At 41.3% G+C, this 26,698-nt stretch overlaps 1 protein-coding gene across 2 annotated transcripts in view; it reads left to right on the top strand.

Moving 5' to 3' along the window:
- The window catches only part of Ppm1l (protein phosphatase, Mg2+/Mn2+ dependent 1L), a 254,782-nt gene that overhangs the window by 53,833 nt on the left and 174,251 nt on the right, over window positions 1-26,698 (top strand). The window contains exon 1 of one of the 2 annotated variants that reach the window (XM_029475249.1): window positions 5,225-7,177. The exons of the other annotated variant lie outside the window; for it this stretch is intronic. Coding sequence (XP_029331109.1) covers window positions 7,163-7,177 — 15 coding nt within the window. The 5' untranslated portion in view covers window positions 5,225-7,162. Of the gene's footprint in view, window positions 1-5,224; window positions 7,178-26,698 lie in introns of those variants that run through there. 2 annotated transcript variants of the gene reach the window in all.

Below are 26,698 nucleotides of genomic sequence, written 5' to 3' on the forward strand. Positions count from 1 at the left end.
GAGACAGGGTTTCTCTGTATAGCCCTGGCTGTCCTGGAACTTACTTTGTAGACCAGGCTGGCCTCGAACTCAGAAATCCGCCTGCCTCTGCCTCCGGAGTGCTGGGATTAAAGGCGTGTGCCACCACGCCTGGTGCTTTCTTAGTTTTGTTTCTTTCTTTGTGCTAACTGAAGCTAGGAAGGAGGCGTCTGTGACCTCCCCTCTCAGCTGAGTTCTCATAGGAAGGAAGGAGTTCTCAGAAGTTCAGCCCTTAGGTATCTTAGTGGCCTCTGACTCCATCTGGCTCATTCCCAGGCTGGACTCAGTAACACCACTTGACCAGGAAGGAAATGCAGTCAGCCCAGAAGAGCTGGATTTGAATCTCTGTCAGGCCTGGCTGTCACTTTCAGTCACCTGTAGACACTCAATTATGTGGCTTTTGAGATGGTGGCTTCTATCAGAGTGGAGAAGAGACTTGATTAATCAGGCAGCCTGGTACGCTCAGCTGGATCTCCTTCACAGCCTACTGAATTAGGGTTTGATTTGGCATGTCCATTCCCCTCTCAGAGCTATACAGCAGTCCTTCCTGGATTGGAGAGGAAGATTGTCAATGGGCCATTCTAGCCTTCTGGACACTGGTTTCCTTGCTTCCTGCCTCTGCTGCCAGCTTTCTTCCCTTCATCAGGAAACTGGCTTCATATATATATATATATATATATATATATATATATATATATATATATATAATCAGATGACCTAGGTAAAGATGCAGCAGCAGGGAAGAGTGCGGGTGGGCGGGCGGGAGGGAGGAAGAGATGTAGGGATGGCAGCTGCCAGTGTCAGCGTGCCTGGCACCAGCCCTCGTCCCTCAATCTGCGCTCTCGGCTCTGCTTGCTTGAGGCTGCTGTTTGGAAATACAAAGTTCCAGTCTAATTGTGGCGCACTCCTTTTTTTTTTTTTTTTTTTTCTTTCCTGGAATTATTTGGATTGCTATTCTGATTCCATCTGTTCTGCTTGCAGAAATTTGACCTTCTGTGAAGGTCGTTACCAATGCTATGATTGCAGTTGGTAGACAAAGACTTGGAAATAAGATTTGACTGTGTTTGTCATGACTCCGTAGTGAAAAAAAGAATGTAGCTCCTATCTCCTAGTCCTGACCTCTAATTCCCTCTCCTCCACACTGAGCCTCTCACCTAAAGGCTGGGCCAAGAGTTTTCAGGCCCATCTGGAACCCAAACAGATAGTATTTGATGAAACAGCTTTTACCAGTGGTAGCCAGGCTCCTTTTCCAGACAGCTGATGTCACAGACTCCTGCCTTGTAAACCATGTCTTCAGCTCTCTGTAGGCCTGACTGTGAGTTCGGGTGTGTAGCATCGTATTGATAATAGTAGACCTTGAGGGCTGACTTTCTGAAGACTGTTGCTGATGTATGACATTTTTAACAACTGTGTCATCTGTGTCTGGTCACTCTCCCAGGAGACAGTAGAGCTCTGGTCTAAGCCTAGGGTCCTTTTGCTTACCAATACCACCTGAATATCTGACTCCTGAATGTTGACAGTTTTCTTTGAAGGATGCAGCCCCATGGAGTGAATAAGGCAGGCTTGATCTGAAACTGCCTGGGACCAGAAGCTAGATCTGCTACTTCTTACGTGTGTGATTTAGGAAGTTGTTTTATCTTGAGCCTTAGCTCTTTACCTGTAAGATAAGGGGTGCTATTACAAGCTATTTATAAGCTTGTAATGATTATATGATCCACTGTATATAACATCTCTAGCATACTACCAAGTCCAAGTCATATCCCTTTCTTTGCTTGGTCTCTTACACTGTGACTGAGGTCACCATGTCCTGTGTACACAGGGGAAAAGAAACAGCTTGCCTTGCTTCACCATACATTTTTAATTGGCTTTGCATTTGGTCACTTTCTATAGTTTCTCTTTAGTGTGTGTTCGTGGGTGTTAGGGCAGGCCTTCTTAACTGTCCAAGGTTTCTTCAAGAAGGAATTATAACATTGGACAAAAGGGTCAAAATCCAATAATAGCTTCTGTTGTTCTCGGTTTCAATTTTCTAGCTGTTCTTGTGAATAAAATCAGCCCGTATTTATTAACCTCTGGGCCATACGGTGTCACATATAGCCTTGTGAAATAAGTTAGTGGCCTTTGGAATCCAGAGTCTTCTGTTTCCAATTTGTATAGCTCAGCAATGAAAATAACATTTGTTGCTATTAAATTGGTCCCTGGGGGCTGTTGTCTTCTCCTACTATGTAGCTGGGAAGCAGCGAGGCATAGATCAGCAGAGCCACACATATTTTCACCAGAGACTCTTAGACCTGGCACCAAAGCCAACTGACAGGTCACGTGACAAATACTTGCTTATGGTTGGCCCACATGGAAATGCTGGGTTACAGGTTCAGCATCCGAAGATTAAGGAGATACTAACTTGTGGATGACTCGGTCTTGCAGAGCAATATTTGAATGTCACTGGAAATGCATCTCATAAGCACTTTGCTATTGATGAGTTGGGTCCAGTTTGCCACATCTCCTACTGGACTTGATGGTTCTCCCAAGTTTCAGGGAGTGTTCAAAGACAGTTTTACAAATGTCATTAAGCGAATGGAAAATATTTCCATAATTTCAAATAATAGCTCCCTGGAGGCTTTTGATCATCTTGAAAGAGCCTCTGGTCAGCTTAAACTGCCCCGGGTTTCTGTTCATTCCGTTATGGCCATCTGAAAGAGTAGTCTTAATTAGATTGAGGGGAGCATTGATTTTTAGTGACACATTAATATTAATATTCCAAGTTGAAATATGCAAAGGATGGAAATAAGAAAAGATGTGGCCAATAGCTTCTAGGACTATCTTAATGAGGACCCGAGTCGGGCAGCCTCTGTTCTTCACACCATATTTAATGACAGAGCACGCTGAACGTCTTTGTCATATGGAAGAAAGGCTGATCTCCCCGCTCCCCTCCTGCTGGGATGCTGAGCTCCTGTCCCCACCCCTACGTGTGAAGCAGTGTAATAAATTATTACAGTTCTCATCAGATCAGAACCACTGAGCTTGCTTGGACCGTGTTTCCAACACAGAGGTCAGGGAGCTGTGGCCTGCAGCCAGCTTTTGGGCAGCCTTGGGAGCCAAGAGTGGTTTTTATGTTTTCAAAGGACGAAAACTGAATATTCAACAAAATAAGCTCGTGTTTCTTAAAGAAGCCTCAAATATTTAGTATTTGGTCTTTTATAGAGAAGGAAAAGGTGTATTAGAACATTGAGCACACGCTCGTTCCCTCTGAGAGCTTCATTTGACCATACTAAGTCATGTCGAGGAAGGCCAGCACGGGGGAAGAGCAGGACAGCTGTGGGGTTCAGAGCTGCACAGGGCAGTCTGCACCCTGCCTCCCTGACTTCTGCAGAACGCAGGGGATTAAAGAATTCCTCTGAATGCCAGCTTCCTTAGGGTTGTTGTGACCCAGTTACTTGTGCTTAGTATGAGCAAAAATTTTTCAGTTAAAAATTAGTAAGCAAGGACTGGGGATATATGTTAAGTCAGTGACATGCCTGCCTAGCCTGCCCCAAAACCACTGGATTTTTGTCCCCAGAACCACATAAAACCACATAAGAATTAACCCCAGTATTTAGGAGGTCAAGACAGGAGGAACCGAAGTTCAAGGTTGATCTCAGCTCTCTCTATATATTTTAAAAAGCAGTAAGCTGCCTATAAAGCCCGTGCTTCAGGGGCAGCTGTACAAAGATTGTAGCTGGTTTGTCTGTGACCGGGCCTCTGTGAGGCCCAGGACTTGCTAGGGGCTTGGCATGGCACTAAGTGACCATCAGCCTAAAGTCCCAAACCCCAAACCTGTCTCAGCGGACAGTGCTGCTGGTTTTCCTCCAAAGCTGGTGCCTGCCTCAGACCTTGGCTGGGGCACGACTCTCTGGTCACTGTCCCGATGCCTCTCATTTCCCTCAGCTGTCTGCACTTTACACTGGATGCCTACACTAATGTATATAGGCATCTGGGCCTTTGAGGGTGATCTTATGTCTTCATGCTTTCCCCCTTTAGTTTTCAGAGACCATGTGTAATTAGGTAAAAAACAATTCAGTCCTCTGTTTAGGGGTGGGCTTTCCCTGTCTTGACTAGGCTGTCTTTGACTGGACTCAAGCAGTCCCATCTTAGCTTCCCAGAGAGCCTTGATTCCTCCTGTGAGCTCCTATGCTCTGCTGGATTTGAGTCCTCTGAAACAGCCCCTCTGCTAGACTGTCACTCTCACTTCCAGGTAGCGTGGTTAAGGGATGTTCCCCTTTATTTCCCTATAGAGTGACATCACACAGTCTTTCTGCTCCATACCGACATCTCTCAGATGCCTGGGATTCGGGATGAGAGCATCTGGGTTCTTTTCAGTGGAGGAGATGGCTGTGGGTGGGTGTGGCTTCAGGAAAAGCCCTTCCATTTGCTCCTCAGAAACCTGGGTTAGGGAGTCCACTCTCTATCCTATGCTATGCTCACAGCGATGCTCTGCCTGGCTTCTGGAGGACCCTTGTCCAGTTGTTTCTTTAGGGCAGCATTATAGATGAGGTTTTGAGAAGGTGTGCAGATGTGTTGAGAGGGAGTGTGGATCATCTTACTTCTGCAGCCCCTTCCTTTGCAGGGTAGTTTGCCTTTTTTAATATGTTATTTACATGCTCTGTAAGGATCTGTTTTGTTTTTGTTTTTGTTTTTTGTCCTCTTAAGCTACTGTTAATAAATAGCTTTCTTGTTTATGGGCAAAATGGCATTTTTTTCTGAGTTGTTTGATAAACTAAAGTTTTCTGTATATTAGCTATCTCTTTTATTAATGCCATTGAGACTTTGAAATGCTAAGGGGACATAAAGTTTTATGTTATTGTATTTCATCATGATTAAATATTCTTTTATATTTATTTATTTATTTATTTATTTATTTATATAATGTATATTAGTGCACTGTAGCTGTCTTCAGACACACAAGAAGAGGGCATCAGATCCCATTACAGATGGTTGTGAGCCACCGTGTGGTTGCTTGGCATTGAACTCAGGACCTCTGGAGGAGCAGTCAGTGCTCTTAGTGCCCTTAAACACTGGGCCATCTCTCCAGCCCATGATTAAATATTCTATTACATTTTTTATAGTGTGTGTGCATGTGAGAGAGAGAGATGAGACGAGAGAGAGAGAGAGAGAGAGAGAGAGAGAGAGAGAGAGAGAGAGATGACTGGTGGGGGTGGTCAGAAATTGAGTCTGTTCTGTCCTTCCACAGTGTAGATTCTGGGGATTGAACTTAGGTCTTCAGTGTAGGCAGGAGGCACCTTTACCCACTGCCCACTGAGATATCTCACTGGCCCACAAATACTCTCCAAACCACTGAGCAGCAACAGACTTGTAGCTTTAAAGAAGTTACTTAGCAGCAGCTGTCCTGGAAGTTACTTTGTTTATGAACCGAGATAGATGCAATTTTAGCATTGTTCTACAAATATAGAAAGATTACTCTGCATCCTCTATAAACCTAGGGCAAACTCAGCTATTGATTGAGCTTCATGTGGCTATTTCAGCCACAGATTTAAGTTTCAATTCCCTAAATATTATGTTCTAATAACCTTTGCCTCAGAGTGAGAAGCAGAGGGAGTGAGCCCAAGTACCTGGGGCAGTCGGTCAGCACAGCCTGCGTGTCCCTGTCACAGGTCTGGGGAGCACTCCTCTTGACAACTCGCCTGCCTGCACCTGTATAATCTCAAACAAGGGACCTGGGGCAGCAGCATGCGTCCTATGTTCGAGGAATTTATAGACAAATGGGAAAGAGGAGGTTTTTAAGGGCATTAGATTAGTATTGTTTTTCTTAACCAACTAGGAAGATGTTTTAGCTTGCATAGATCACAAAAATAAAGGAGCCATTCCGAAAGAAGACATGGGGCTGCGATTATAGCTCAGTAGAGGAGCCCGTGCTGGGTTGTCCCACGTGCACGGGGCTCCGAGTTAGATCCCCAGCACCCCAAAACAAAAAAGCAGAATAAAACAAGAAAAGCCACAAAACAAAACAGTAACCCAAAACAGATGCTGTTGGACAGAGCTCAACCTTCTGCCTCCAAGGGCTGCCTCTTTCCTCCCTGCCTAGACCTCATCTCCTGGGCTCCCCTCTGGAGGGGCTGTGTCTTCATGTCTAGCTGGACAGCTGGGTCCTGCACAGTGGGTTCTGCACAGACCACGCACAGCAGACTGGACTAGCTTCAGCTTCAGCGAAACAGGAGGAGGATGCAGCAGAACGAAGGCTCCGTCTAGGACCTAACCCAGCAGCAGCCCGAGTCCTCTTCACAGGCATGGTATTTAGCCCTAGGATCTGACTCAGATGCTTGTCCGTGGTTGTCTTCCATTTCAGCAGAATGTTCGTCAAGTATAACTTTTTTTTTTTCCGGAGCCTATATTTTCTGCTGGCAAATATGACTGGGAAATGCTTGCACATTGCAGCTAACTTTCAGAGCCCCGGGCCCTCACTGGCATGTTAAAGGCTGTGGGAAACCTGTTTCATCCAGGGCTAAAACATTTTTTCTCAGTGAATACTCTTGCAGGGTATAACTGTTCTTATGGGCTGGAAATATCTGGCATCCCACAGGGAGAAATTCTTCCCAGAAGCCCAAGCAGAGCTCAAGAGAAGGGGAGAGGTGGAGAAATGAAGAGAAAGTTATCATTTGCTAAAACAAACGGAAAGTTTGACCTGTTGCCTAGGGCAGGGCTCTGAATAAGGTCACTGTCGATTCCGTGGATAGAGGCCAGGACAGTGGTGACAATGCTGAGTTATCTCCCCTAGGCTCAGATGCCTCAAACCAAAAGGATAAGACATCTTACAGAAACACGTACCGTTCAGATAACCAAGATCATTTCCCCCGCATCCCTTCTCTGCTTTTTGTGTTCTCACAAAAATACGCTGTCGGAGTATAAAGCCTCTGCATAGAGCTCCCCGTTTTCGCTTCAGTCAAGGAAGAGATGGAATTGTTCTGTTACACCTAGATTTCCATTAAACAACTCTGCTTTCTTGCTGGGCAGCTCAGATTGTTCTGTGCTGTAAGCTTCTCCTGCCTTTGCTATCCCAGTTCTGGGGTCTTTTGTTTTAAGACTCACGAATCTTGGGCGATGGGAGATGGGTTGTGTGCAGGCGCGAGCGTGTCAGTGACCAGCAGCGATTTTGATGGTGGCTGTTAAGGTGAGGTCTTTGTGACAAGGGTGAGGATTATTTACTATACCCTGTTTTTCTTTGGGGAGAGAAAAAAATCATGTAATGAAATGTGAAAGAAAACTCATTTTCTTTTGAAGACATAAATATAGCCTGAGAAAATATAGTTAAAATGTGAGACTTGAAGTCACGGAATCTAATTTTTTTTTTAGACCAACTAAATTCAGGCTGTGTAGTGATGGGATATTTTTGGTTTGAGTTAAAAATGTCCCCAAATTCTTTAATTTTATATCAAGGGTAGAGTTCTTTCCTGTCTGGAGGAAAACCCAAGGCCCCCCAATTCGAGCTTGGGATAAGAGAGGTGGGGCTGGGAGCACCATGATGTCATGGTTCTGTATTGCTGCATCAGTGGGCAGCAGGAAGGCAGCTTTGTCCATGCATGAGGCCCTGTTATCCGATCTGAGAGCTGCCTTGGCCTTTCTTTTGGCCTTATTTTGCCCTTACAGTGAGAACCTTGGCTACGTAGTTATTCCACAGCTAGTTCTCCTTCCTTTTTCTCTCCATTCTATTATTTCTGAGCCTTTTTAAATTAATAATGTTAGATTAGAATAGCTATCAGCAAAATCAGCATAGCTACTAGTGATTATAAGTTCTTGTTGGTGATATTGGCATAGAGAACAATGTAGAATGACCATAATCTGATAGAAAAATGGTGACAGGCTTATTGTAAGAGAAAAAAATTTAAATATATATCTATGTGTATATATACATGTATATATGTGTACACACAAACATACATACATATGTATATGATGAGTTTTGGGTTCTTATCTCTTGATCTCATAATTACTTGAATACTTTAAGACAACTGTGTTATCACTGATGGGAGAAGCTTTTAAGGGGAGTTGGATGTGATTGAGGCTTGTTGGTTTATGGAAATTCTCTTGTGGATATATTTTGATGGAAGAGATAGTGACCAGTGAGTATCTTTTCTTGATGGAAGCCTGGAGTAGATGGTAGAAACAGAGACAGAAGTGGAGACCCAAGAATGAATTGTGGAGCTGTTAATAAATTACATAGAGTGTAGTTACCCATTACCATAATATGTAGATCTGCAGTTAGCAGATGGAAAGAAAGGACTTTAAAGAATTTTTAAAAATTTTTTTAATTATGCTTATGTGAGTGGGTGTGTGCATGTGACTGCAGGTGGCTACAGAGGCCAGAAGAGGGCGCTATGACTTCTAGAGTTGTCCTTACAGATAGTTGGCCAAACCTGGGCCAAATCAGTTCATGCTCTTGATTGAAGGAATCATAGTATGGGAAGAGCAGAGATGTAGGTGCCAGGGATGCTCAAAGAGGGGAGAGTCAGTTTTAATAGTGCCAGATGCTAGAAAGATAGCAAAGAGGAGAAAGGACACTGGGTTTGGCAGGATGTATGGCCATTTCAAGAGCAGCGTTGGACACAAAGCAAAGGTTTGATTAGAGCAGAGACAGCTGCATCTGAGGAGTTAGTATTGAACATGTAACCATGTAAACTATGAAAAGAACAGTCCCAGGCATGTTTTATGTAAAACGCATCAGTCAGATGGGGCAGTAGACTTGTTTGCAAGCCTCTGTGTAGTGTTGAGAAATCCTGGTTAACTGAAATGCCTTCCCTGAGGTATTGAGCTCCTTTTAGCCAACTTTTGTCTTCCCTTCTGTCTTGGTGCCCACTATCAAATATAGTTTCTCCTTGGTGCCCTTTTGAGTGGCTGCTGAGTTCCATTCTACACATTTACAAGATTAACACCACTGTCTACAAACACGCTACGTTTGTCTTTCTGTTAGCTCATTTATTTTCCCTTTGAAGGCAGGGTCTCATTCTATGCCTAGTTTGGCCTGGGAATTGTTATGTGGCCCAAGATGGCCTTGTACATGCGTACAGACTTTTGTCCTACCTCAGCCTCTCTGAGATAGTGTTATGGGTGTGAGCCCATGCTGTCACGTTGTCAGGATTTCAGTGAAAGTGTAAAATAGCGTCTTCTTGAGATTTCACTTAACTGTTTTCTATAAATTCTTATCAGTTATTATCAATCTTTGATCCTAATTTGTAAATTAAACTTCTTCATAATTTGTATATTTAGGACAATACACAGTATACATAGGGTTCGTTACTGTACCTGGTTGTAGGCACCTAGATAAAGGTGGGCGTTTAAGATCTGCGTTAATAATGTGACAGAGTTCTTCACCAACACTTCATGTGTATTTAGATAAAGGGCATGGTTGCAAAATAATCTTTGTTTTCTTTCATGCTTTTAACACTAAGTGACACACAGCTAGCGAATTTCAAATATCAAGTCTTTATCTTAGGTTTGCCACGATGGATGCGTCTGTTTTTCTGATAATGGATGTGTCAGAAGTTTTCCTGTTTGTTGCTGTAACTGATGTTGCTACGAGTGTTTTTGTACTGACTTCTTGTGTATGAATGAAAGTAATATATGCATACTTTAAGCTTAACTAGCTATCACTAAATTGTTCCCCACATTGATTGAATTAAATTATCATTCCATTACAGTGTATCACAGGTATCAGAATTCTCCAGCTAGTGCTTCTCCACAGGGCCGAGGTACTGTGTGAGAGGTGACATTGCCAGTACCTTGTTCCTCTCTAAGTTTTGAACCCTTGGTATGTAAGTGTTGGTGGTACTGAGCTCTGAACCAGGGAATTTAACCGTAGGAAGTCTTGGTGAGCCTGGCTTGTTCTTTGAGAGCAAGCCAACTACCTGTCATTGTTAGTTGGCTTAATGGCATATTGCTATTCCTGAAAGCTGTACCCTTTGATTTGTTTTGTTGCTGCTTCTAACCAGTCTGAATCATTTTATTTTTCATTTATTGCTACAACTAAAAACAAATAAATGAAAATAAAAATGTAAAGGAGAAAACCCAACACCCTGAAACCCTTGTCCACAGGGTCCTGGCTGCATTGGCAGAAGCAGTGAATTGCAATTTGCTATGTAATTAAAAATTGCCCCGTGTCGTTCTAGAGATGGGGATGCTTGGAAATAACTCTGTAAGACGTAAGTAGGTCCCTCTGGGGAACTTTAGATTGCAGCAGTGCAGCTCTGAGTCCTGTATTGGACCTGAGATCCACTTTCTCTGCAGTGCCAGTGTCTTAGTCAGGGTTTCTATTCCTGCACAAACATCATGACCAAGAAGCAAGTTGGGGAGGAAAGGGTTTATTCGGCTTACACTTCCATACTGCTGTTCATCACCAAAGGAAGTCAGGACTGGAACTCAAGCAGATCAGAAAGCAGGAGCTGATGCAGAGGCCATGGAGGGATGTTCTTCTGCTTGTGGACGTTGTACATCGTGGTGCGCACTAGGCTCCGCACCACGATGTACAACGTCCACAAGCAGTGATCACTAATTGAGAAAATGCCTTACAGTTGGAGCTCATGGAGACATTTCCTCAACTGAAGCTCCTTTCTCTGTGATAACGCCAGCTGTGTCAAGTTGACACAAAATTAACCAGTACAGCCAGCTTACTTAGGACTCTTCCATATGTCTTCCACTCTCCAAGAGTTTATTCCTGACTTTTCTTTGTATTTGTGAGTTTCTCTGGAATCTCATTGCATTCCAGTAGCGTCTTGGGAGATGACAAGATGAATGTGTATTCAATATTCCTTCTATTAATAGCAATGCGATCTTTATTGAGCTCTTATTAGTGAAGCGTTGCAATAAATACATTGCCTACATAGTTTCCTATCATTCTTTCCTCAGTCTTAGGAGTCAGAGACAAGGTCAGGGTCAGAACCCATGTCATCTGGCTGCAAAGCCTGTCTTCCCCTCACTGTACAAAAGCCTTACAGAGTTTTATAAAGAATAATTTGAGGGGGCATGGTGGCCTGTGCCTACAGTCCCAGTGATCACCAGTCTGAGATCAGTGTCAGCGACATCCTGTCTCAACTAATGAACAAAGGAAACAAAGAAAACAAAAACAAACAACAGAAAAGAGAATTATTCTATGGTTATGTATTTTTTTACTTTCTATACCACTGTTTACTAATTATAAGCTAATTATAATTAAAGATAAACCATCTAACTCAGCTGTCATTGTTTGATGGATTCTCTTACTGAAAGCAACTAGTCAAATAAGATGTTCCTTGTTTGAAGAAATGTTATCGTAAAAGAAAATGATTCTGTTTTGTTTCGTGTGTGTGTGTGTGTGTGTGTGTGTGTCTGTTTTGTCTGCATGTGTGTCTGCACCAGTTCATGCCTCATGCTCTCAGAGGCCAGAAGAGGGCGCCAGATCCCCCAGAACTGGTGTTGCAGATGCTTGGTGCTGGGGATTAAACATGGGTCCTTTGGAAGAGCAGTTGGTGTTAACTGCTAAGCTGTTTCTCTAGCTTCTAAAAAGTAAATGTGTTGTTTAAATGAAAATATGAGATTTCAGGATTCTGATGCTGAAGGAAGACTCAGGAGATCCATCATTTGAATAAACCAATTTTTAAATCTCTTTTCTCATGCCTGCCCCTTTGCTTCTGCTATGCCTCATGGGACACCTGCTATGGTTAGAATCCTCAATGGCAAACTTTCTACGGATATTTTATGTAATTAAGGTAAAAAAATAGAACAAGAGCATTTTTTTCATATTCAAATTTTTATTTGTGTGTTTGGTATTTAATAGTGTGCTATAGGTTCTTTCAAACACCTGTGTTTTTTCTTAAAAATATACTTATTTTAAGTAAGCTATCTAACTTTACTGGGCATATTGATAGTAATTATTCATGAGTAGTATTGATTAGAAGGTATATTTCAATTTTGGAGGGTTGTGAGATACAAATCGCTGTATTATAGTGATAATAAAGTCTGATGGTGGTAATAGTCTGTATTTAAACAAAACAAGTAGAAAGCTATAGGAAAACACGAGATAGAAAAGGAACAAGAAAAAAATCTTAGAAGACAGTGAAAAGTCACACTCATAAAGTAAGATGGAGCCATCTTCTGTTATCTCCAGGGGAAAAGGAGAGCCTGCTTTGCATAAATTAGCATGCATAATGTGTGTAGGCAGCGGACTCCTGGACGGTTGCCAGAGAGGCTTTCGGTAAGATGAAATTCATGGGAGTCTTATTCACAAGACTCCAATGAATCTTGTTTTGTCTTCTGCCTGTTTACTTCCTTTGGCTTTTCTTGAAGTTGTTCTTGATGACAGGTGACTGGAGCAATGGGGAAATTCTCAGATTAGTTACTTTGTAATGTTAATGCAAAGTGAAGTTCAGGCTCTTAGGTGGCCACGCAGGTTATAAACAATTGTACTTTAAGGGCCAGTGCCAGGGTACTGGACAAGGGAGATGATTAGGTCATGAAGGTGATACCCAGATAAACAGGATTGTCCTCTTGTGAGGAGAGCTGAGTGAGCTAACCCACTCTCGGGGCTCACTGATTCGGCTGAGACGGCTGGCCAGTGAAACTCGAGATCTGTCTGCATCTGCCTTCCCAGTCCAAGCTCATGCCACGAGGCCCAGCTTTGTGGTGTCATTTTTAGGAATTGAACTCCAGTCAACATGGTTGCAGGGCAAGCATCAACTGACTGAGCCGAGAAAATCTTTTTTATGTAGAAAAACCCATGGATTGGAGTGTTATACAAGTCAGCTGTTCATTCTGTAGCCAACCATCCAGTTTAAACTCTGCTCCCCACCTGCCAAAAGTGAACCCCGTGATATTTGGAGTTCTAGATGAGACAGTGTGGCTGGACCAGTGTAACTCCACCACTGGGATCGTGGCCACAATCAGGCTCTGTCACTGAAAGCCTGGTGGGTGGCTGCATATAGAGCCTTCAAAGAGGATGGAGGGGCAGAGAGAACAGCTTCATGTTGGAGTGCTTGCTTAAGGTGTGGAGACCTGAATGCCATCTCAAACACTGAGAAAAACCAAACCAGGTGGTCCTGTTCTAGGGCCACGACTAGCCCAATTCAGGACTAATTATAGCTCACATTTTAAACATGTATTTTTATATTTTTCCTTTTTTTGTAACTGTTGCATGAAAGTTGTATATATTAATGTTACCATATAATGTCTAATATGTGTACATACTGTGTAATGTGTTTTCTTAAGCATTCACCATATTTTTATAGTGACAACCTTCATAATGTTGTAGTTTTTGAAGCGTGCATCACACTATTGTTCCCTTGTTCCTTGTGCTGTGTGATAGCACACAGAACTTGCCTTTAACGGTAACTTAGTGTCCCCTGACCACCCTTCCTCACTCTCCTCCATTACCCTACTGTTCAAATTCTCACCTTTCATGAGATCGACTTTTAAACGTTTCTACCCAGGATTGAGGTCCCTTGCTACTTGGCTTTGTGTGGTTGGCTCATTACTTTTAACACAGTGATATCAGATTCTGCCTGTGTTGCTACAAATGACAGGATTCTATTAGATTTTTTAATGTAGTATTATATGTATCCTGTATATATCAGCTGGTGCACACATGGTCCATTTCTTGAGTGTGTATGTATCTGTATATATCAGCTGGTGTGCACGTGGTTCATTTCTTCTGCCCTATTGTGAGTAGTGCTGCTATAAACATGGGAGTGCAGTTGACTCTGCCAACATGTTTCATTTCCCATGGATATAGTCAGTGCTAGGATAGCTAGATCTTATGACAGATCTTTCCATTTCTTGAGTATCCCATACTGTTTTCTACAATGGCTAGATTGATTTGTATTTCCACCACCAGTGTGGAAAGGGTACCTTCTCTCCACATCCTCACCAGCAGTTAATCTGTCTTGTTTGTTTGTTTGAGACAGGGTCTCACTGTGAAACTCTGGATGTCCTGGAGCTCACCATGTGGACCAGGCTGACCTTGAACTCACAGAGATCTGTCTCTGCCTCCCGAGTGCTGGCGTTAAAGGCTTGCACCACCATGCCCAGCTCTGAGCATTTGTCTTTAGTCTTTTGAACATTAGCCGTGTATCACTGTGGTTTTGATGTGCATTTCCCTGCTAATTAGTGCTGTTGAAGATTTTTTTTCATAGTCTTATTGGTATTTCTGTGTCTTCTTTTGAGAAATGTCTTCTTAGGTATTTTGCCAATCTTTAAACTGGGTTATTTAATTTTTTTAACCAATAAGATTTATATATCAATAATATCACAAGTTACAAGATGCCAATACAATAATTTCACAGCTGGTTGATAATGATAAAGGCTTTACCCCAATATTTCTAACCTTGTGAACTCATAGCTACATGTGGCTGGTAAATGCCACACAAGTACACGTGCAAAGCCATCTTGGTTCTTCTTTTTTTCTCTCTGGGACACTCCCTCTCTCTGTAACTCCTAGCTCTGCCCCCCTTTCCCTGTCCAATGACAGTCCTCTTCTGCACCAATGTAATTGGAGAGGGAAGATCCTGTGACAGCAAGGTCTGCTTTTGGTGACCGTGGAGGGTATAACTCCCTCTCTCTCTTTTTTTTTCCCTTAAAGTTTTAAATTATTTTTTGTTTTATTATTTTATTATTTTTATTATTTACATGCATTTTATAATCAAACACATTAATAATATTAAGTATTTTGAGAATCAAATAAAAAAATTGTTCAACTTTTATATTCATACCCTTTCATACCCTAAAAATATCATTAATGAACTTCTAATACTATCCATAACTGAGGCTCCTATATCTAATGTTGAATACTAAATTGTTTCAAAACATACAAAATATTCTTTAGGAATTAACCATAGTAAAAGATCATAAAATATTAAAAAGGAATTATTAAGAAATATATTCAAAAGCCCTTATATGATATCACCTGACATGAGAGAGTATTTAAAATGCATTATATATCTGTGTACATTGTTTAACTATCAGTTTATTTAAAAAAACATTATCACATTATCAGTGTTTCTAGGAGAGAAATGATTTTATCAGGGAATATATTTTAAAAATTTTAAAATAGCAAAAACTCTTTGAAGTTAAACATTAAGAAAATGCTAATTTAAACACAGTGAGAAAAATTAACAATAATATTTCCATGATGTTTGTAGAACATGATTTTAATATTTTCAACTGTTAATATTCAAGAAATAGAATAATTATTTTAAGATATATTTCAATGTTATATCTCCCTTTTCATTTCTGATTTTATTAATTTGGATACTGTCTCTGTGCCCTCTGGTTAGTCTAGCTAAGGGTTTATCTATCTTGTAGATTTTCTCAAAGAACCAGCTCTTGTTTTTGTTGATTCTTTGTATAGTTCTTTTTGTTTCTATTTGGTTGATTTCAGCCCTGAGTTTGATTATTTCCTGCCATCTACTTCTCTTGGGTGTAGTTGCTTCATTTTGTTCTAGAGCTTTCAGGTGTGTTGTCAAGCTGCTAGTGTAAGCTCTCTCCAGTTTCTTTTTGGTGGCACTTAAAGCTATGAGTTTTCCTCTTTTCATTGTCCATAAGTTTTGGTATGATGTGTCTTCAATTTCATTAAATTCTTAAAAGCCTTTACTTTCACTGTGTTTCTGTTTAGTTTGTGTTTCCCTGATCTGTCCATTGATGAGAGTGGGGTGTTGAAGTTCCCCACAATTATTGTGTGAGGTGAAATGTGTGCTTTGAACTTTAGTAAAGTTTCTTTTATGAATGTGGGTGTCCTTGCATTTAGAGCATAGATGTTCAGAATTGAGAGTTCTTCTTGGTAGATTTTTCCTTTGATGAGTAAGAAGTGCCCCTCCTTGTCTTTTTTGATAACTTTGGGTTGGAAGTCAATTTTATTTGATATTAGAATGGCTACTCCAGCTTGTTTCTTGGGGACCATTTGCTTGGAAAATTGTTTTCCAACCTTTTACTCTGAGGTAGTGTCTTGTCTTTGACACTGAGGTGCATTTCCTATATGCAGTAAAATTCTGGGTCCTGTTTACATATCCAGTCTGTTAGTCTATTTCTTTTTATTGGGGAATTGAGTCCATTGATGTTAAGAGATAGTAAGGAATAGTGATTGTTACTTCCTGTTATTTTTGTTGTTATAGGTGTTCTTATGTTCGTGTGGCTATCTTCTTTTGGGTTTGTTGAAAGAAGATTACTTTCTTGCTTTTTCTAGGTTGTAGTTTCCCTTTTTGTGTTGGCATTTTCCATCTATTATCCTTTGTGTTGGCATTTTCCATCTATTATCCTTTGTAGGGCTGGATTTCTGGAAAGATACTGTGTAAATTTGGTTTTGTCATAGAATATCTTGGTTTCTCTATCTATGGTAATTGAGAGTTTTCCTGGGTATAGTAGTCTGGGCTGGCATTTGTGTTCTCTTAGGGTCTGTATGAGATCTGCCCAGGATCTTCTAGCTTTCATAGTCTCTGGTGAGAGGTCTGGTATAATTCTGATAGGTCTGCTTTTATATGTTATTAGACCTTTTTCCCTTATTGCTTTTAATATTCTTTGTTTAGTACATTTGGTGTCTAGATTATTATGTGATGGGAGGAATTTCTTTTCTCTTCCAAACTATTTAGAGTTCTGTACGCTTCTTGTATGTTCATGGGCATCTCTTTCTTTAGGTTAGGGAAGTTTTCTTCTATCATTTTGTTGAAGATATTTACTGGCCCTTCCAGTTGGGAATCTTCACTCTCTTCTATGCCTGTTATCCTTAGGTTTGGTCTTCTCATTGTGTCCTGGATTTCCTGGATGTTTTGGGTTAGGAGCTTTTTGTTTTTTGTGTTTTCTTTCACTGTTATGTCACTTTTTTCTATGGTATCTTCTGCACCTGAGATTCTCTCTTCTATCTCTTGTATTCTGTTGGTGCTGCTTGCATCTATGACTCTTGATCTCTTTCCTAGGTTTTCTATCTCCAGGGTTCTCTGCCTTTGTGATTTCTTTATTGTTTCTATTTCTATTTTTAGATCCTGGGTGGCTTTGTTCAGTTCCTGTTTCACCTGTTTGGTTGTGTTTTCCTGTCATTCTTTTTTTTTGTTTTTGTTTTTGTTTTTCGAGACAGGGTTTCTCTGTGTGGTCCTGGTTGTCCTGGAACTCACTCTGTAGACCAGGCTGGCCTTGAACTCAGAAATGCGCCTGCCTCTGCCTCCTGAGTGCTGGGATTAAAGGTGTGCACCACCATTGCCCGGCTCCTATAATTCTTTAAGGAATTTTTGTGTTTCCTCTTTAAGGGCCTCTAATTTTTTACCTGTGTTCTCTTGTATTTCTTTAAGGGAGTTATTTATGTCCTTCTTAAATTCCTCTATCATCATCATGAGATGTGATTTTTAAATCAGAGTCTTGCTTTTCTGGTGTGTTGGGGTAACCAGAGCTCACTGGTGGGAGAACTGGGTTCTGACGATTTCAAGTAGCCTTGGTTTCTGTTGCTTATGGGTTTTTTTTTTTTTTTTTTTTTTTTTTTTTTGTGTGTGTGTGTGACAGGGTTTCTCTGTACAGCCTTGGCTGTCCTTGAACTCACTTTGTAGACCACGCTGGCCTCAGAAATCTGCCTGCCTCTGCCTCCCCAGTGCTGGGATTAAAGGCGTGAGCCATCATGCCCGGCTTGTTGCTTATGTTTTTGCCCTTGCCTCTCACCATTTGGTTATCTCTGGTGTTAGCTGGTCTTAATGTCTCTGACAGTGGCTTGTCCTTCCTGCAAGCCTGTGTGTCAGTACTCCTGGGAGACCAGTTCTCTCCCGGAGGAATTTAGGTATGGAGAGCTGTGGCACAGGGTCAGCTCTGGGGTGCAGACAGAAACCAGAAGGATCCTTGGTTCCTGTGTCCTGATGTCTCTGGGAGGGTCCTTTTGGGCCAGGAATTTGAAGAGAAGTAGTGGTCTTTCCTGTGCTCGCAGGTGTGTAGGCACTCCTGGGAGACCAGCTCTCTCCTGGCAGTATCTGTGTATGTAGTTCTGTGGTACAGAATGAGCTCTGGGTGCAGACAGAAACTGGAAGGCTCCAGTCCCAGGCCACTCCTGTGTCCTGAGGGTTCTGGGAGTGTTCCTCTGAGCAGCCATGGTGACCCTACCTGTGCAACCTGCCCTTGCTATATCTGACTAGAGCCTGTCCTTCCTGTGATCCTGCTTGAACTCCTCAGAGTTCAGCTAGGTTATTTAAATTTTGCTATTAAGATTTTGATGTTCTTTGCATATTTGGGGCAGCTACCCGAATCTATATGCTGTGATTGTTTTCTCTCATTCTGCAGATTGTCTCTGCCCCTTCCAGTGTTGACTTTGTGGTGTGGAGTCCTTTAGTGTGATGTAACCCCATTTGTCAAGTTATGCCTTTGTTTCCTGTGCCTTTAAGGATGAGCTCATATGCTCCATCCTGTTTTGAGACTCAATTTATTTCAAGTATAGCTTTTTATTTTTGAATCTCTTTTTTATGGAATGTGTAAACATCCATATTTTAATTTAACTTTCCTTCATTTGGAATTCCATTTTATGTTCCACAGTTAGAACAACATCTTAAATATGGTAAAGGCTCAGCTTGTTAATTGTATGGCAAACCACACACACACACACACACACACACACACACACACACACACACCCCACTTGTACTTAGCTCATCTATCTTTTACATTCTTGTATCCTGATATTGTAGGCTGGCTTTCCTTATTTCTAATACATCTTTAAGTATTTATTTGTGGTATATGTTTTTGTGGGTATACATGCAAGTGTGTGTGTGTATGCATATGTATATATGTATATATGTATATATATATATATATATGTATATATATGCCATCAAAACAGTTGGTAAATTGAATATAGTAAATGAAGTAAGATGTGAAATTAATGACTATGGAGATGCATTAATAGTAAAATTTATGGATGACTTTCTTCAGTAATTTTGTATAGTTATTGCTAAAAATAGCTAAGTACACTTTATGTGATTGCATTTACTAGGTACAGATGAATTCCCTTTTGATAGATTCATTATTCAAAGTCTATTTAGATTTATTCTATCATTTTGCCATTCAGAGTTCTCTGTTTTTTAATAAGATCTTAGACTAGGATTTGAAACACACTACAGAAACATTATCTCTGGACACTACTCAGTCTGATTTTTTTTTAATTTAAAAAGCATCATTTTAAAAGAGTGCATATTTATAGCATCCATTGAAACAAATATATTCAGTAATGGTAGCAGTCCTTGGGTGGGAAACAGCATTGGATAATTTGGCAAAGTTTTATCACTCAGGAATTTTCATTAGATCTCCTGTACAGATCCTCCTTATTATCAGCTATAAATAGAGATCAGCTAATTTGATGAAGAGCTTGTAAGTCTACAGATAATTGAGCAAATACATCATGGTTTTAAAAAAAAACTTACAAGAGATGACAGTCATAGTTAGCAAAGCTGAGAAGTGGAGAGGAGAGGGTGTGTAGAGGAACGGTGATGGGGGTGTGTGACACAGCAGTTCCAAAGCCAGCCCGAGGAGCCCCTGGTCCCTCCTCACATTCTTCTGCTTGCCTGCCTTCCTTTCCCATCTTTTAGCTCCCCTCCCTCCCATCTTGTTTCTTGACCATATAGTACTTTTGCTGACATTCAGACTGGTGTGGAAATCCCAGTGTAGCCCAGGCTAGCCTCAGGTTTGTGGTTCTTTGCTCTCAGCTTTTGAGTGCAATTGGCTTCATTGTCTTTTACATCTCAAGGGTAGGAGTTGAAACTGGGGGAAATCTGTGCCTTCATACCCAGGGAGCCATATTCTTAAGATTGCACAGAAAATGTAAACGTATGTGTTACGTCTCAATGTTGACAAAGGGATGCCTATTAGACTGTGTTCCCTTTAGGCCTCTGTACTCTTTATCCTGGGTATCAAGGGTATGTGTGTAGAACTAGCCAGTGGGTTAATGCTTCTTGATGTGAATGTGGTACTCAGTGACTCCCAGACTTCCACACCGTAGGCTATTTTGCCCACCTGTGCACAAGTATTCCATGCCTTGCTTGACTATTTGGCTATGCGACTGTAAGCCATGACATGTGATCTAATTAGGGGAACGTTCATGGGGACAGTACAGAAGAATATTTTGATTTGGAACAATGCCCTGCATGAACTCTAAAAGCCCTTAGCTGGGCGTGGTGGCACACGCCTTTAATCCCAGCACTCCGGAGGCAGAGGCAGGCGGATTTCTGAGTTTGAGGCCAGCCTGGTCTACAGAGTGATTTCCAGGACAGCCAGGGCTACACAGAGAAACTCTGTCTCGAAAAACCAAAAAAGAAAAAAGTAAAAGCCCTTATAGAATCCTACTCTGTGCCAGACATTGTTATAAATGGGGAGGAACAATGGTGACAAAACTTAAAAAAAAAATTCTTGTTCCCTAGATAGGGGAGATAGGGACAATAATAGATTATTGACAGATCAGGTAGACAATAGGTGATAGATCAGGTAAACAGTGGATGATTGACAAATCTGGTAGACAATGGGTGATTGACAGATCAGGTAGACAATGGGTGATTGACAGATCAGGTAGACAGTGGATGATTGACAGATCAGGTAGACATTGGGTGATTGACAGATCAGGTAGACAGTGGATGATTGACAGATCAGGTAGACAGTGGATGATTGACAGATCAGGTAGACAGTGGATGATTGACAGATCAGGTAGACAGTGGATGATTGACAGATTAGGTAGGTTTGATGAGGATGGGTAGTAGGAAGAAAGCAAAGCATGGAGAGGGGTTAGCGAGTGTTTCTTAGTGAGTGGAGAGCATAGTTCTTGATGAGTGAGCCATGTTATCTGAGACAGACTGTCATGCTGTATAGCAGATTTTGAGTCTTCTACACGGTTTCCTTAGATTCCATAACCTGCTCAGACCGTAAGAATAAAAGGGAACTTTTAGTTGTGGGGTGGGTAGAATCACTAAAAAGTAAACTATACACGAACATCCCAAAGACCTTTGGCTGTCTACAGTAGGTCACTTGAAATCAACAGACACAGCCAAGGAGCAGTCAAAGATCCAGACACAGGTGCATAAGTAAGCATGGCAAAGCGAGCTCCTGATTTCTAGCTGATTCTGGATCTCTCCGCCCCCAGCACGGTTGTCTTTTTTTTTTTTTTTAATTTATTTATTATTATATGTAAGTACACTGTAGCTGTCTTCAGACACACCAGAAGAGGGCGTTGGATCTCATTATGGATGGTTGTGAGCCACCATGTGGTTTCTGGGAATTGAACTCAGGACCTTCGGAAGAGCAGTCAGTGCTCTTAACCACTGAGCCATCTCTCCAGCCCCATGGTTGTCATTTTTAATGTAGGTAAGGATAATCGTGATGAGGAAGAAGCAGTAACAGGCAACACCAGAGCATAGAGGTCACACTGGGAGCACAAGGCAACACCAGAGCATAGAGGTCACACTGGGAGCACGAGGCATGCCATTCACAGACTCAAGGAGAAGCAGTGGAAGGCCCTGGATTCTGTTTCAGCCCCTGGTTTGGGCTTCTTTGATCTGAACTGCCTTCCCCTTCTTGTTTTTACTTATCAAAACACCACTGTAGTCATCCTGGAGTCCCCAAATGGAGTTTTACCTTTCTGTCTTGCACCCCTAAATGATCAATGATTGTGTGATACCCGAAATGAATGGAGTCTGTGTGTGTGTGTCATATACCGCCTCCACTTTTCTGTGTGGAAATTCCTAAATTCCTGTGGATGTCATAGATGCTCTCCAGACAATGGAGCCATCACCCAGGAGAGGAGGCTTCCCCTCGTGTCAGAGAAACCAACATAGAGAGCTCACCTCTTCCCATCCACTTCTTTTCTTAAACAACTGCTGTCCCCGCCCTGCCCCCTTCCAGGGCTTTCTCTTTTATTCTTGACTCTCCAGCTCCTTTCTCCTCCCGCAGGTGGGCAGGGACAGACTGGAATAGGATTTCAGTTGTAGCCTGTCAGTTTGCCTTGTCACCTGGCAGAGATGTGGTTGAGCATTGGGAAGGCATTGGGAGGCAGAGTTATTAAGGGAGAAGCTGCTTTAGTTGATCAAGGGATGGGGAATAAAGGATGAACATACAGACATTTCCCAGTTCATTGCAGAGAGCTTTGGTCCCGTTGGCATGCCCTTCTTAGCCTACATAGGTAGAATCTGGCAGCCACCTCTCATCCTGGAAAACACATCGGGTTAGCCTGTCATAAAAACAGTCCTTCTGGCCATTGAGCAAACAAGAAATCCTCAATTTGGGGCACAGTGAATCTTGGCCTTGTGAGCACACCTGCTTTAGGTATGTATTTTGGGTTTTATTCTGACTTAAAAACAAAAAACAAACAAACAAAAACACCTAAGTATTTTCTGGCATTGCCATCAATGTTCTTAGTGGCTTTAATTAACATCATTATATCAGCTGTTTCTGAAAGCCACGTGGATCTTACATTTATGTTTGTCAGCTCATTTAATCACTTAGTATTATTACCAAGAAAGATACTACCTAAGCTAATTTAGAAAAAAAAAAAAATCCTGGCAGAAGCTTAAACTTTGAGGGAACATAACCCTGTGAAGGGAGCCATTTGTAGGCGTTTGTATAGGCCACGGTTTTGTGTTCTCCTCTTCCCACCCTGAATAGTTTGTGATGTTTAAACCTTTTTTAAATTTTTATTCTTTTAAAGACAGGTCCTAATTTATCTTAGGCTGACTTCAACCATCTGTGTGGTTTAAAATGACCTTGAACTTCCAGGCCCCTCTACGTCCTAAGTGCTGGGATTGCAGGCTTATGCCACAATACCCTTATGTGGTGCAAGGGGCAAATTCTCTCCAAACTAAGCGACATCCACAGACCAATTTGCAGGTTTTGAAATGGATTAGAGAAGCTTGGGTTCACATAGAAGACGAATGAGTCACAGTTGTACTTTGTTGCTCTAAAAATGAGATTCTAAGGAATTCCTACTGATGGTGAATGCTATGGATTTCCACATGAAATGGTAGGGCAAATTCTGCCTTATACTACAATTGCATGTGCTGTGGTGGGGGTACATTAGACATTAAAATGGAGTTCTAAGCCTTCCACTTCTCTCTCCCTCCCTCCTCCCTCCGTCCTTGTCTTCCTTCCCTCTGTCCTCCCCCCCCCTTGACATAACTAAATATTTCATTTTTCTCATGAAATTCTAAGACTATTTTAAATAATTTAAAAATAGCCATTGAATTCCCCACTTGTAAGCATGGGTACAACTGTAGCAGCAGTAGACTTGATTATTTAAGAACCATATGAAGCAGGTTTCTAATTGCCCACTTTACCATAGATTATAAATCAACACTTTCTGAATTTCTGTTTCATACCGGGAGTATTGTTAGGTACTGGGCACAGAACTCAGCTACATACTACCTACTTCAACCTGGACCTGCCTTGGACAGCATCTGCCCAAGTGGGTTTACTGGAGGATATATTGGAGTGCTTTGCTTAAATGAGTTCCATATGTTGCTCTGGAGAACCCAAGTTTCTCATCAGTAGCGGCAGGATTAAAAAGTAATTTTTGATTCTGACGAGGGAAGCAGGTCTACTAACTGCAGATCTTTGGTTTCCCCTCCTCTCCCCTAAATCTAATCCCCTGGTCTCATCCCCAGCTCCTCAGCAGAATACTTAATGAAGCCTCCTTTCCCCCTTGCTTGATCACACAGATCTTATCCTGTCATTGGTTTGTCCAGCCTCCAACTCCAGCAGGTGCTCCCTGAGAGCTCACTGGCCACTCGCACCAATACCTAGAACCGCCAATGGCCACACTTATCAGAACCCCAGAAGAATGTCTTACTGGGCAACACACAACCGACACACTCTTCTAAGAACCAGAGAAGAAACAGAAAACAAGGCACAAAACACCTACCTAACAAAGACAAGAGCAGCTATTATTAGCAACTAGAATTATACTCATTTCAATCCCAGATGATTAGACACCAGCATAAAAATACAATCAAAAGTACATAGGAAAGTATGTCTTTACTAGAGCTTGGCAACCCTACAACAGTAGGCCCTGAGCATTACAAAACAACTGAAGCACAAGAAAAAGACCTTAAGACAATCTTTATGGATATGATAAAAGTCCTTAAAAGAGGAAATGAATAAATCCCTTAAAGAAATCCAGGAACACACAAGCAAACAGTGGAAGGAAATGAATAAAACAGTTAAACACCTGAATGTGGAAATAGAATCAACAAAGAAAACTCAAACTGAGGAAAGTATTGAAATTTAGGAACTTGAACGGGTACCATAGAGGCAAGCCTCACCAACAGAATAAAAGAGATGGAAGAGAGAATCTTAGGCATTGAAAACACAATAGAAGATATGGATACCTGGTTAAAGAAGATGTTGATTAATGTAAAAAAAAAAACAAACAACAACAACAACAACAAAAAAAAAACACCTGGCACAAAGCATTCGGGAAATCTGGGACACTATCACAAGACCAAATCTAAAAATAATAGGAATAGATAAAGGAAAAGAAACCCAGGTCAAAGGCACAGAAAGTATCTTAAAGGAAACCATAGAACAGAACTTTCCTAACCTAAGGAAGGAGATGCCCACCAAGATATAAGATACATACAGAACGGAGTTGGAGAGATTGCTCAGTGGTTAAGAGCACTGACTGCTCTTCCAAAGGGCCTGAGTTCAATTCCCAGCAACCACATGGTGGCTCACAACCATCTGTAATGAAATCTGATGCTCTCTTCTGGTGTGTCTGAAGACAGCTACAGTGTACTCATATAAAATAAAATAAATATATCTAAAAGAAAAAAGAGAGAAATAAATTTTAAAAACGATTCTTCAAAAAGAAAGAAAGAAAGAAAAGAAAAGAAAAGAAGAGAAAAGAAAAGAAAAAAAGAGAAAAGAGAAACATACAGAACATCAAATAGACTGGAGCAGAAAAGAAAATCCTATCACATGTACTGGCTGGTTTTGTGTGTCAACTTGACACTGGTTGGAGTTATCACAAAGAGCTTCAGTTGAGGAAATGCCTCCATGGGATCTGACTGTGGGGCATTTTCTCAATTAATGATCAATGTGAGAGGGCCCCTTGTGGGTGGGACCATCCCTGGGCTGGTAGTCTTGGGTTGTATAAGAAAGCAAGCTGAGCAAGTCCGGGAAAGCCAATTACTAACATCCCTCCATGGCCTCTGCCTCAGCTCCTGCTTCCTGACCTGCTTGACTTCCAGTCCTGACTTCTTTTGGTGATCAACTGCAGTGTGGGAAGTGTAAAATGAATAAAGCCTTTCCTCCCCAACTTGCTTCCTGGTCATGATGTTTTGTGCAGGAATAGAAACCCTGACTAAGACATCACATAATAAAACACTAAAGATACTGAAGAAAGAAAGAATATTAAAAACTCCAAGGGTAAAAGACCAAGTAATGTCCAAAGGAAGACCTATTAGAATTAACACCTGACTTCCCAGTGGAGACTCTAAAAGTCAGAAGCACAGATGTGCTGCAGAGTGTAAGAGACCACAGATGCCAGCCCAGACTATGATACCCAGCAAAATTTTCAATCATAATAGGTGGAGAAAATAAGACATTCCATAATATAACCAAATTTAAGTAATATCTCTCTACAAATCCAGCCCCACAGAAGGTGCTAGAAGGAAAACTTTAACCTAAGGAGGTTAACTACATCCAAGAAAACATAGGGAATAAATGATCTCAGACAAGCAAATCAAAAGAGGAAAACGCACATGCACAAATGCACACACGCACATGCATATGTTCCCGAAAACAAAATAACAGGAATTAGTGATAACTACACAATGATAACATTAAGCATCTGTTGTCTCAATTTCCTAATAAAAAAAGATAAATATTAACAAAATGAGTGCAAAACAAGATCTCTCCCTCTACTGCATCCAAGAAACATACCTTAATATTAAGGATAGACGTTACCTAAAGGTAAAGGATTTGAAAAAGATATTCTAAGCAAAGAGACCTAAGAGGTTTATCCATTTCAATATTTGACAAAAGAGACTTCAAACCAAAACTAATGGGAAGGATGCTACGTGCTCATCATAGGAAAGATCCACCAAGAGTGCATTTCAATTCTTAACATCTGTGCAACAATCTACTAGAGCACCCACGTTTGTGAAAACACTACTATGGCTGGGCAGTGGTGGCGCACGCCTTTAATCCCAGCACTTGGGAGGCAGAGGCAGGCGGATTTCAGAGTTCGAGGCCAGCCTGGTCTACAGAGTGACTTCCAGGAAAGCCAGGGCTACACAGAGGAACCCTGTCTCAAACAAAACAAAACAACACTACTATGGTTTAAATGAAATCAATACCTCAGTCTCAACAATAGACAGGTCATCCAGACACAAACTAAGCAGGAAATACTAGAGCTGACAGACTTTACATGGACTTAATAGGGAGTTACAGGGCATTTCACTCAAACACAAAAGGAAATACCTTCTCTGCACCTCATAGAACTTCTCTGAAATTGACCACATGCTCAAACACAAACTAACTCTCAACAGATACAAGAACATTGAAATAACACCCTGCATTTTATCTGACTACCATTGATTAAAGCTAGAATTCAACAACAGAAACAACAGAAAGCTTACAAACTCATGGAAACTGAACACCTCACTACTGAATGAAAAGTAGGTCAAGACAAATTAAAAAGTTAAAGATTTTCTAAAATTGAATGAAAATTAATGCA

This window comes from Mus caroli, chromosome 3 (assembly GCF_900094665.2).
Source record: "Mus caroli chromosome 3, CAROLI_EIJ_v1.1, whole genome shotgun sequence".
Classification (NCBI taxonomy): domain Eukaryota; kingdom Metazoa; phylum Chordata; class Mammalia; order Rodentia; family Muridae; genus Mus; species Mus caroli.